The sequence below is a fragment of the Rhinolophus sinicus genome, linkage group LG03 (assembly GCF_036562045.2).
Source record: "Rhinolophus sinicus isolate RSC01 linkage group LG03, ASM3656204v1, whole genome shotgun sequence".
NCBI lineage: Eukaryota > Metazoa > Chordata > Mammalia > Chiroptera > Rhinolophidae > Rhinolophus > Rhinolophus sinicus.
Genome location: NC_133753.1, coordinates 157,920,860 through 157,934,248, shown reverse-complemented (window position 1 = coordinate 157,934,248; position 13,389 = coordinate 157,920,860). Strand labels below are relative to the sequence as shown.

General features: G+C 31.9%; 1 protein-coding gene across 3 annotated transcripts in view; it reads right to left on the bottom strand.

Moving 5' to 3' along the window:
• CENPK (centromere protein K) overlaps positions 1–13,389 on the bottom strand; it is a 33,438-nt gene that overhangs the window by 3,201 nt on the left and 16,848 nt on the right. For all 3 annotated transcript variants that reach the window (XM_019743031.2, XM_074328897.1, XM_074328898.1), the window contains exons 5-9: positions 12,821–12,867; positions 6,704–6,786; positions 6,507–6,605; positions 6,044–6,170; positions 163–216 (exon numbers count right to left, since the gene is read on the bottom strand). In XM_019743031.2, the coding sequence (XP_019598590.2) occupies positions 163–216; positions 6,044–6,170; positions 6,507–6,605; positions 6,704–6,786; positions 12,821–12,867 (410 nt within the window). The remainder of the gene's footprint in view (positions 1–162; positions 217–6,043; positions 6,171–6,506; positions 6,606–6,703; positions 6,787–12,820; positions 12,868–13,389) is intronic.

The following is a 13,389-nucleotide window of genomic DNA, read 5'->3' as shown; positions in this document are numbered from 1 at the left end:
AAACAGAAACTAATTTTATATTAAAGATAATTAATATGTCTAAGATTGGTGTATACCTTAAGAACTAAAGTATTTTTTCTGAAGCAGTATTTTTTTTTCAAGCCTGTGTATAATTGTTCACAAATCAGTAACTAAGCTACATCTTTAATACAAAACACTCACCTCTAATATTTCATGCAGTGTTATCAGCTGTGCAGTTGATTCTTGAATATTTTTCTTTGAGGGAAATGTGAATAACAAAGAATTAACACTTCAATTCTGCCTATGGCAGAATATTAGATTGTATTTATTATAAAATTCAAAAAATTAACATTTATTAATTACAATGTCACAAGGCATACTAAAGCCAAACATTTATAATTAGGTGATTTAAAAAGAATTCTGAAAGTAAACAACCTACTTTTACTAAACAGCAAGGTTCATAAAAACACAGTTGAAACAATTCAGACTATTTATAAATATATAAGGGATGAGTTATGTTATACATATTACATACACTCATATATAAAAGTCTAGTGTTTGAACTGCCCAATCAAAATATCCCAATAAATGACATTTTCAGACTGTATTTTTACAGCTTCAGGACAGGAAACTTGTTCACCTTGCTATAGTTCTTGACAGTTCCCAAAGTTAACTCACTGTAGCTTTTTTCCTTTGAAATGACAGAGAATAAATCTCAATCCAATTCCCTGCAAAAGTTCCTCACATATTTGAAGACAGTAATTATGAGCCTCAACTCTTCTCCTTATTAATCATTAGTTCCTTCAATTATTTTTTCAGAAGCCATAGACTTGCAGCCCTTTAGTATTATGGTTGTTCTCTGAAAGTGTCTTAATTTGTCTTTTTTGCTTTTTTATTCCAGTTTCCAAATGATATAGGCATGACTCAAACACCAAAGACAAAAAAGGAAGACTCATATCCATATTTGTAGATGCTGGAATTCTATTCATTAAGTTGAAGATTGCATTAGCTTGTGGACATCTATTTCTCCCTGCTTACCTCGATCGGAACATACTATCATCTAAAATGCCAGCTTTATTCATACATCTATCTAAGATATGTCACCTTCAATCTTTATTTAATTTTTTAAACCCAAGAAAAATATTCAATGTACCTCCTCTAAATATCATCCTATTTTATTTGGCCTCGCTCCTGGACAGCTGAAAAATACAGTCCTAATTGTCATCCAATATACAAGTATTTACTATCTAGCCCTTACAATTTCATATCTCCCCAACCTTTGATGACCAAGTCTTCTACCTCTTTATCCAAATAACAGTTTAAAATGTTGAACAGGACAAGGCGCTAAGGGAAACTGCTAGAAATCTTCCAAGATAATACTAATCCTAATCAGCAGCTTTTGAGTTCACACATTGAATTAACTGCAAAGTCACCAACTATAGTGACAGCTAGTACATTACAGTTACCAGTCAAAGAGTAACATGCAGTTCATATAAAGTCTTACAAAAATACAAAAATATTAAAGAAATAGTAAAATAACCCTCACAAAAAATAAATGTAATTTCTCAGTAAAGCTGGATGTCAAAGTCTCCTCACCTCTAATACCTTGCTAAATCAAAAAGAGGTGAAAAGCAGCATATGATTCACTAGTGATGAAAGCAAAGACAATTATAGAATTGATACAGAAATAAGCAGGAAGGCATGGATTAAAATATAAAGGTTTGAGACAGTTAAAGAAAACACAGAAGGAAAAATAAAATAAAGCAAACAAAGAAAAAATGTTTCAACACAAGGACTTGATAAACAATGTAAGATATAAAATAAAATTTCTCTAAAATTAAAGGTGACATAAATCTGTCCCTGGAAACAATGTCTCATCTTCAGAGCAAAATGACTAATAAATGATCAACATTGTGACGTATCCAGTTAAGTCACTGAAGGTCAAAGATAAAGAAGTCTTCAGGCACATACTCAGAAGCAGCAAGACATCTACAGGCTGGCCTCAGACTTCTCCACTGCACATTCCATCTCAGAATGGAGCAATCCCTACCAAGTCTTGAGACGTTTTTTTAAAATGTGCCGAAGGTATCCTTTGAGTATAAGGCAAACAAAGTATTTTCAGCATTCAAAAATTTAAAAAATAAAGCACCTAGGAATTCTTGAACAAATTACTTGTCAAAGAAACCCATCAAATGAAACAATGAATTAAACTTAAAAATTCAAAAATGAATGGTAAAAGATGATACTTATTGAATCCCATACAATGTGATATAAAGACTAAGCATATACATTAATGATAGTATCAAAACAGAATATAAATGCTATAGACTTGCCAAAGTAAAAATAAATAACACAAATTGGAATAAGGGTTAAGAGGAAGAATGTTAATTTCCTCATCTTTCATAGCAGGGAGTCAATGAATACTGCTTAAAGTTAAAAGGTAAAATTAAACAAACTATTATAATCTTTTATGTTTTTCTAATTTATTTTCTTTATATTAGGGATCTCTCCACAACTAAAATCACTTAAAGCAAAGAAATATGTATCTGAGTTCAACAATTCAACTTCACTCACTTTTCTTCTATCAAATGTAAGTAAAATTCCCTCTAATACTTATTTTATATTAGCATATACAAAATTATATTGATCCACCCATCCATCATTCCACTTATGTTTCTATACATGTATGGGTTTAGAAAAATGTCTCAATAGATATTCACCTAATGTTAATGATTTCATGGATGGATTCTGGTTGTCTCTTTCTTCTGTGTATACATCTTTGAATGATAAATTCCACTGTCCTGGATTGAAATGTGCCCTCCAAAATTCATTATGTTGAAGTCCTAACCAATGTGATTATATTTGGAGACCCTTTAAACAAGTGATTTTCTTTTTTCACTTTGAAAAGCTTTTATTTATTTATTTTTAATTAAAATGTATTGGGGTGACAATGATTAGTAAAGCTACATAGATTTCCGGTGTATAATTCTGTAATACATCATCTATATATCACACTGTGGGTTCAACACCCAGAGTCAGTTCTCCTTCCATCACCATATATTTGACCCCATTTACCCTCATGTACCATCCCTCCATCCCCTTACCCTCTGTGAACCACTAAATTATTGTCTGTGTCTATGAGATTTTGTTTCTTTCTTTCTTTGTCTTGCTCCTTTGTTGCTTTCAGTTTTATATCCCACATACCAGTGAAGTCATACGGTTCTCGACTTTTCTGTGACTTATTTCACAATAAATTGCATAGAAGAAAACCTAGGTACTAAACTTATGGACCTTGGGTTCAAACAGCACTTTATGAATTTGACCTCAAAGGCAAAAGAAGTAAAAGCTAAAATAAATGAATGTGACTATATCAAACTAAAAAAGCTTCCGCACAGCAAAAGAAACCATCAACAAAATAAAGAGGCAACCAACTGAATAGGAGAAGATATTTGCAAACAATGCTTCTGATAAGTGGCTAATATCCAAAATATATAAGGAACTCATACAACTCAACAACAACAACAAAAAACAATCCAATTAAAAAATGGGCAGTGGACCTGAATAGACATTTCTCCAAAGAGGACATACAGATGGCCAACACATATACAAAAAGATGCTCAACATCACTAATCATCAGAGAAATGCAAATAAAAACCACAATGAGATATCACCTCACACCAGTTAGAATGGCTATTATCAACAAGACAAATAATAATAAATGTTGGAGAGGCTGTGGAGGAAAAGGAACCCTCATACACTGATAGTAAGAATGCAGATTGGTGCAGCCGCTATGGGAGGCAGTATAGAGGTTCCTCAAAAAACTAAGAGTAGAATTATCATATGATCCAGCAATCCCTCTTTTGGGTATCTGCCCAGAAAATCTGAAAACATTTACCCATAAAGACATGTGTGCTCCAGTGTTCATTGCAGCTTTATTTACAGTGGTCAAGACATGGAAACAACCAGTTTCCTGCCATAGATGACTGGATAAAGAAGTTGTGGTATATATACACAATGGAATACTATTCTGCCATAAGAAAAGATGAAATAGTGTCATTTGCGACAATATGGATGGATCTTGAGATTATTGTTAATGAGGTGATTAAGGTTAAATACGGTCATAACAGTGGGGCCCTAATCCAAATGGATTGGTGTCCTTATAATAATAATAATAATAAGAGACACCAGAGAGCTCTCTCTCTCTCTCTCTCTCTCTCTCTCTCTCTCTCTCTCTACTCACAGAGAAAAGGCCATGTGAGGACACAGCAAGAAAGAAAGGCCTCAGCTGAAATCAACTCTGATGGCACCTTGCTCTTGAACATCTAGCCTCCAGAACCGTGTGAAAATAAATTTATTTTGTTTAAGCCACCTAGTCTGCAGTAATTTGTTATAACAGCTTGAGCTTATTAATACATCCAGTATTACATCCAGTATTATTGCTTGACAGAAAGTATCATTTTGTGACATATCAATAGTTCATAAATTCCATTTAAAAAAATGAGCTTATCAAATACAACTTAATGAAAAAATGATGACTTCTGGTAATCAATGTTTCCTTTTCAGAATGCCTCAAACCTCTGGTTCTATTAGTGGAGAAGTTATAGGTTAAAAAAAAAGTTGAAAAACAGGGAGACTGGGATCAGAAAATAAGTGTGTTAATGTGGCATTATTATCATTAGTAGATAAAGAATCATGAACTTAATAAAACAGTTAACATAAAGTGTTAACAATTCAGAAATAAATAAGGGGTAAAAGTAACAACGGATAGAATGGGAGACATAGTATTAATTTTTGCTCCAAAAGACACATTGGAGCTGATTGCCCGGCTAGGTCGTATTTTCAGGGAAACAGGATAGTCCGTAACAAATGTAAAGCCTACTGATAGTTAAAACAATAAAGGCAAGACTTAAAAAAACAACAAAAAACACCAGACTGTAAGAAAATCAAGAGAACTTCTTCTCCTTTTCCTAGTATACATACTTACAATTATTCAATAAATATGAACTTAGAAGGTACATAATAGATATGAAAGATAGTAAAGACACAAAGATGAATTAAACACATCAAGGAGCTCAGTGCATGGTGGGGGAATAAGGAGATCGACATAAATGATTACTACAAAATTATGCGATAAATCCTAATAAGATCACATTTAAGCTTCATTCAATGGTTCACACAAAAGATGATGTTTGAGTTGTCATAAGTGGGAATTTGCTATCCTCACAGATAGAAAGCATTTTGTAAGCAGAGGGAATATAATGTGTAAGGCACAAAAGGTGACAGGTCATTGCAAACCTGTTGGAACAATAATAGTATGGTTGAATGGATTCATGCAAGAGATGGATAAAGAATGATTGGAAAGGGGGCTAAAGAGACAAAGTCCAGCGTATAAATTCATTTCTCTAAGGAGCTTATAGACTTCATTGTGTAGGGAGCCATCAGAAGCTTTACATTGAAAAATGATTAAACTATATATTTTTAAAAAGATCATTCTGATGCCAATTTCAATGCCTATTCTACTTCCACGTTTCATTTACACAATATTCTGTTATAAGAAAGAAATTTAAGTGGATGTTCTCAATTTTCTGTCATCCATTGAAATATTTATTTGCTTTTGTGGAAAAGGTTTATTCCATCTTAATTACTATTAAAATAGTAACTTGCATTAACAGATTTTAAACAATAATTCTTCTAATTTTAAAAGTTACACGTGTTCATGGAAAAATCTAGAAAATAGTTAAAAATGAAAACACATCTCATCTACAATCCTAGTCCCCAGACATAAGCACTATTACATCATTTGGTACAAATTATACAATTTAATCATCTGTGCTTTATCCATTTTCCCCATCATATGGATACAACATAAAAAATGTATTTAACTAATCCTATATTATTGAACAACTAGGTTGCTTCTAATTTTTCAATCAATATTTTAATGTGGTGATGGACTGTTTTTCTACATTTACATGTGTGTGTAATGTACAATAAACATAAAACTTTATCAGAAAATTTACATTTAACGCTATCTGAAACAAATTCATCCATGAATATCTACATGAATGTCTTTTCTAAAACTTACCTTTTTCTTTTTAACATTTCTATCAGGCAGAGGAAAGTGGTCTTCTAGAAACTCACTCAAGGTAATCAATAGTTTCTCCTTATATTCTTTCGTATCACGCAGTTTAGTTTTCAGCTCATTAAAGATTCTAACAGGTTTCAAAAAATTAAGAGAAATATTTCACTGATAAAAAATATGTAAGTGTATGTAACTGGTTACCCATAAGGTTGATCAAGAACTCTGTTCAAACTTCATTTGCTCAAAACAAATATATCTAGCTTTATGAAAGTAATATTCTCTATTTAATATATAAGGAAACTAAAAGTCAAGTCATTCATAGAAGATCATGTAACTAATAGATGGCAAAAGTTATGGTAAGACTCACAATTTCTGGTGAATTTACCTCTTTTCATCTATGTATTTCATACAACAAAAAATAAATTACTTTTTCCTAGTTTAAAAACCTAGAACATAAAAATAGTACCTTGATTCAGAAACTGTCACAATGTGATGTTTCAATTCACTGTGTAGTACTGTCAGAGATTCCAATACCTGTTGCTGTTCATCCAACCATTGTTGCTCCCTTTAATGTGGAAAAGCAAAACAAACAATAGCCAAATAAAACAATAATGCCAATTTGACACATATCAATGATTAATGGTAATTATAATATAAATATACCTTTCCAAGTCTTCCTTTAACTTTTCATTCTTTGACTGAATAGTAGATAGTACCAATTCAAGATCATGTCTCAGTTTTTGGAACTAGAACAAAATAATAAATTAATTGCTTAGTCTTTAATCCTATAAATATATTTCAGAATGACAGTAAAATTTACATATAATTCTAAAATGTATATTCAGAAATCAACTGCAAAAAAGCTGAGCAGGCAGTCTTTGAAAGGGAAATATATAGCAGGTACTAAGTTCTTTGTAATATTTAATTGTTAAATATAATACAAAATTTAAGAAGGGGTTTTTAAGCAATAAAGTTTAATTTCCTATTGAAAGGCAATTTAATGGTGAGTTTTCAGTAATCAAGTAGATCAGGTCTCTTTTCTAAGGAGAAAAAACAGGCACAAATGAATGTCATTCATTAAACAAATATTTATTGATCAGGTATTCACTACCAGGCTTACTGAAGGAATCAGGGAAGCAAAGGTGAAGAGAACAAAGTCAGGAATCTAGAAAAATAAACATGTAACTCCACTAAGTGATAAGTTCCATGAAGAAAAAAATAAGTCAAACTAAGAATACAGAAAGGAGGAGCAGGTATGAGATATATGATAGATATTATGATGTGGGAAGACCTCTCTGATCAGGTTAACAGTTTAGCAATCGAAAAAGAAGGCAAGAGATAACCCATGTCACTATCTAGCAAAAGAATGTTCCAGACAGAAATTTGTAAGTACAAAGGTCCTGAGGCAGGCATACACTTGACGTATTTGAGGAACATAAAAGAGGACTGTGGGGCAATAGGAAATCACAATAAATTCTGAACTTTTTCTAGTATCCTTTTGTTTCAAAAAACATTAGCTAGTGTTCCATTCTCTTGATATCAAGGTTACCATTAGCTTTTTCTACATTTAAATCAGTGATAATATAAAGTTGTATATTATAAACAGTAGAGCAATCATGAAGAAAAATGAAGAGATAAAACAAGGAAGCCATAGTGTACATAAAATGGGTTATTTTTTAATACAATTAATCCAAGAAAGTGGGATGAGAGAGAAGGAACAGAGAAAAGGTAGAACAAATAGAAACAAAAACTCAAGTATATAGATTTCAATGTAACCATATTGATATTACATTAAATAATATCTAACAATGGAATTAAAAATCAATAATAGAAAGATACCTGGAAAAATATGCAAATATTTGGATACTAAAAACAGACTTCTATATAACCCATGGATCAAAGAAGCAATCAACAGGAAAATAAGAAATTATTATAAACTGTCTGAAAATAAAAACAAAATTTCTGGGATGAAGCAAAAGCAGTACTCAGATGAGAATTTATATCACTAAAAGTCTATAGTAGAAAAAAGACAGCTCTCAAATTAATGACTTCAGCTTCCATCCTAAAAAACTAGAAAAAGGGCAAATAAAACAAAAATTAAGCTGAAGAAAAAATAATGATAAAAACCTAAATCAATGAAATAAAAAACCAGAAAGAAATATGGGGGAAAATGAAGGAACTCCAAAGCTGATTTTTTGATACAGTCAGTAGAATTACCCAGACTAATCATAGGAGAAAAAAAGGACACAAATTACCAATGTCAGGAATAAAAATGGTGACATTACTACAAACATTAAAATGGTAATGGGGGAATGCTATGAAGAGTTTATCTCAATAAATCTGACAAATTAGATGAGATGGACAAACTCTTTGAAAGACACAAGCTACAAAAGCTCATTCAGAGAAAACAGGAAACCTGACTAGCAGCAAAAAAACTGAATTTGTAGTTAAAAATTTTCCCACAAAGAACACCAGGCCCAGATGGCTTCACCTGTGAATTCTAACAAACATTTAAGGAATAAATAATATTGATTCTATACAAACACTTTCGAAGAGAGAATACTTCTCAGTTTATTCTATGAAGCTGGTATTGCCCTGATACCAAGCCTGACAAATATGTCACAAGAAAAGAAAACCACAGACCAACATCTCTCATCAACATAGATGCAAAAGTCTTAATAAAATTTTAGTAAATTATATCTATCAAGAAATAAAAACAAATTAATACATTACAGCAAAGTGGGACTTATCCTAGGAATGTACAAACAGTCCAAATCAACTTTTAAAAATCAATCAATGTAATTTACTGTATGAATAGACCAAAACAGAAAACAAATTTTTGATCTTCTCAATGAATTCAGAAATAAGTGACAAAATTCAATATTAATTTATGATTTTTTAAAAAGACTTCATAAATTGTAACAGAAGATATTTTCCTCAACTTAATTAAGGGCATCAATGAAAACCCTGCTGCTGCTAACAATCACACTTAATGGCGAAAGAGTGAATGCTATCCGCTAAGATTAAGATCAAGGCAAAAATGTTCATTGTCACCACTTTTATTCTATAGATTACTAAATGTTCCAGGACAGTACAATAAGTCGAGAAAAACATAATAAAAGCATCCAGATGGAAAGAAGTAAGTAAAACTTCCTTTTATCTCAGATGACATGACTAGCTACATAGAAAATCCTATGGAATCTAGAAAAGAGCTACTAGAATAAAAGTTTCTCATGCTCACTAGGTGCAAGATCAATAGGTAAATATTAATTGCATTTGTATATACCAGCAGTAAATAATTAGAAATTGAAATTTAAAAAAGAATATCATTTTAATAGCATCAGAAATATGGAATACTAAAAGGGATGAATTTAACAGAACATGTAATATACCTGCACACTTCTATTACAATTTATGAAGTTTTCCTTTAATTCATGAATTAATATTAGATTTTGTCACTATTCTTTCTGAATTCATTGAGATGGTCAAGTTCTTTTTTTTTTTTCCTTTTTAGTCTATTGATACAGTGAAGTACAAAACATTGGTGAGATACATTTTTTAAATACCATATAAATGGATACCTAAATCAATGCAGAGATCAAACTTATCTTATGGATTTGAATTGTGATTCAGTACATTAAAGATGTCAATTCTCCCTATATTAAACTATAGATTCAGGAAAATCTCAAAATTCCAGTAAGCTTTTATATGTGATAGAATGACAAGCCAACTCTAATTTACACAAAAATATGAAGCAATTTTGGTAAAGAACAAAGTTAGATAATTCATACTAATTTAATTTTAAGACACATTATAAAGTTTCAGTAAATAAAACAATATGTTATTGGCCTAAAGACAGAAACACAGACAAAGGAAGAGAAACAGCCACAGCACAGAATGGAGAACAAATGAGTCTAGAAACAGATCCACATGTACATGGTCAATTGATTTTCAATAAATGTACAAAGAAAATTCAAGAAAAATCTATTTCTTTCAACAATTTGTGCTAAAACAATTCGTATCTGTATGAAAAAAAATGAACCTTTACCGATAACTCATTTTATATATAAACATTATTTCAAAATGGATCATAGATCTAAATGTGAAACCTAAAACTTTAAAATTTCTAAAAGAAAACATGCAAGAAAATCTTTGTGACCTTAAGTTGGACAAATATTTCCTATACTTGAGCACAAACTGTAAAAGAAAACTAGATGAAATGGAGTTAATGAAATTAGGAGCTTATGTTCTTCAAAAGACACTGTTAAGAGAAGAAAAAAGACAAGTATGCAGGAAAGGGTTAACCCAGGAGACCAAGGTTGCACAAACTCTGCACATTACAAGAAAGTCCTGTCTTCAGGACTGGTCCCTGGTTCCCGGTGGACTTGTAGAAGAGCAGCTCTGAGATCTTGGAATATTCTGCCAGATAGAGTGCTTGTGTGTGCCTGCAGCATTGGGCCAGTTGGTACCAGTTTGATTACAGAGTTGATTTCTAACTGTGTGATTCATGGTGAATGCAATTTTGCTCTGGAGGCTGACATCTGAGTAGCTGGAGTCAATCAAAGAGGCCCTACATGCATATGGACTGACTCCTGATAAAAACCCTGAACAACAGGCTCAGGGGAACTTGTTTTACCCATGTTTGTCTCACAAAGTTTCAGGGAGAATTAATCACATCCGTGCAACTCCACTGGGAAATGACTCCTATAAGCTTGGTCCATGTGCCTTTTCCCTTTGCCCATTTTAATCTATATCCTCTCACTATAATATACCATAATCATGAGTATAATAGCTCTCCTGAGTCCTGTGAGCCAATCTAGCGAATCACTGAACCTGAGAGTGGTCTTGGGGAAAACCCTGACACAGGTGGCATCAGAAGTGGGATTTGCTCTAATAACCCTGGCAAAAGCACTCTGAGAAAAGGAAAGATGATGGAGCAGATGATAATGAATCTTTGATGCCTGATGGTTACTGAATCAACAAAGCTATAACAGCTGTACTGTCAACAGTTTCTGCAGGTAGAAATTATCAATGAAATTTAGAAATGATAGAAACAATTCCTAGAGTTGGCTCACTGAATCGTAAGGAAATGCAAAATAATGAGAAACAAGCTAAATATTCAACCCCCTTATTATTTTTATTTGTATAGGTAAAATGAAAGTAGAATGTTGAGGCAGATGCTGACACTGCATCAAGTTTGGATTTCGGCCAGTCCAAACTATAGTTGCTAGCCTAATGGCTGCTATCAAAGAAAAAAAATGATGCTGGATCATTATGCCATGTATCACTCTTGGTGGACTTTTTCAGTGTGAAGAATCATTATCTTTAATTCTGGGAAAATGTTTATATATTATTTATTTTATTATTTTTTCCCTTCCTTTTTTTATTTTCTATTTTGGAACTTCTACTGGTCATATTTTTTACAGTGAGCAGTCACTCACTATTTCCTCTCCAATCACACAGCCTTAATCAACAAGCAACAATCTACTTTGTGTCTCTTTTAGATTGACCTAGTATGGTAATTTTATATAAGGGGAATCACGTAGTATGTGATCCTTTGTGACCAGCTTCTTTCATTTAGCATAATGTTTGCAAGGTATAACCGATTTTTAGCATATACCAGTACTTCATTTCTTCTTATTGACAAATAATGTGCCACTGTATAGATATAGCACATTTTATGTATCCATTCCCCAGTTGATGGACATTTGGGTTGCTTCCTCTGTTCAGCAATTAAGAAAATGTTGCTATGAACATTAATGTGTAAGTTTTTGTGTGCACACACACACATTTTCATTTCTCTTGGGTATATACCTAGGAGTGAAACAGCTGGTTCAAAGAGTATTATAACTCTTTGACTGTTTGAGGAACTACCAGACTGTTTTGCAAAGTGGCTGCAATATTTTACATTCCCACTAGCAGTATCCACACACTTGTTACTGTCTTTTGGTTATATCCATCCCTGGGGGTGTGAAGTGCTCCTTTTTTTAAGTTGGTGTTCTGTTAGTTTGACTATTGACCTGTATACCACACCTACTAACACTCAACCTGGTGTCCCTGAGTCCAGCACCTCAATGGTTTATGTCCCCATACCACATACCTCCAGTTTTCAGGTATGGGTGTAAAAACAGTTAGCTGTTTGATTGCAAAAAAGAGAATGAGAGAGAAAATATAATAGTCTGTGTTCTAACTTTAAAGAAATTTCCTGTTTTTAGCTCCTCACTTGAACCTTGAATGTAGCAGTACCAGGTACCTTCAAATCCCAGGCATTTTTTTAATTCTGTAAGGCAGATAATCTTTCATTCCTCTTCTGTCTGTAGGCATACAGATAATTACCTCTTTCCATGCTCTACAACCTTATTAAAATTTTTGTTTGATTCTTTCTTTTCTCTTATACTTTGACCTAATGGATTTACACTTTAAAACCATGTCTTCATTGACATTTATGTGAAGATTTGAAAAGGATAGATGTTTATGTATGATCATTTCGCTATGTTTTACTTTTTTACTTTTATTATTAAGAGAGTTTAATCAACTGAAAATTAAGTATAAGAGTAAGGTTCACATATACTGACTTAGCAATAGTTCTGATACTGAGTTCAAATTGAGTTCAAAATTCAAATATTTTCAAATATTCTGTTTAATAAAACATTAAAATCAGAACAGAAAATTATTATGATTTTAAAGTGGTTTCATCCTACTTTTTCTGTGATGGACTTATCTAAAACACTTCTAGTTATAAATTATTTGAAGTTATTACAAATTCATTAAGTGACTTACCTCTTCCTTTCCTAATGTTACCAGAACTTCTTCATTCAGTGGGATTACTACAGAAACAAAACAAACCAAAAATTATACATATGCTTAGTTAACTCTCAAAAAATCAAGAATTTGACTTTGTGGTTTCTAAGATACCCATTTCCCTTTCCATTTGTATGTTATAAAAATTCTTATGAAATATGTGTAGTTTTATGAAATTATTTTTATTTAATATCTTTACATATATAACCAACTTATATATAATTTTAGACAAATGTGATGTTATACATTTTGTTTTTAGTGTCTTTTTCTTGTTTTGTTTTCCCAATCCTTCAGAATTAAAATAATCTCTAGTGTGTTCCTTCTGTAGTCACATGATCCTATGTATGCATACATATATCTGTATATACACATGCAAAGGTTATTAATTTTGTCATTGCTGGTTGTATAAAAATGGGTTATATCATACACATTATTCTTATTTGCACTCAATAGAACTCCCATGGAAAAACTTTCTATTCATCTAGTGGAAATCTAATTCATAATTTTAAATAGCTACATAATATTCCTTCCACAGAGTGAATATACCA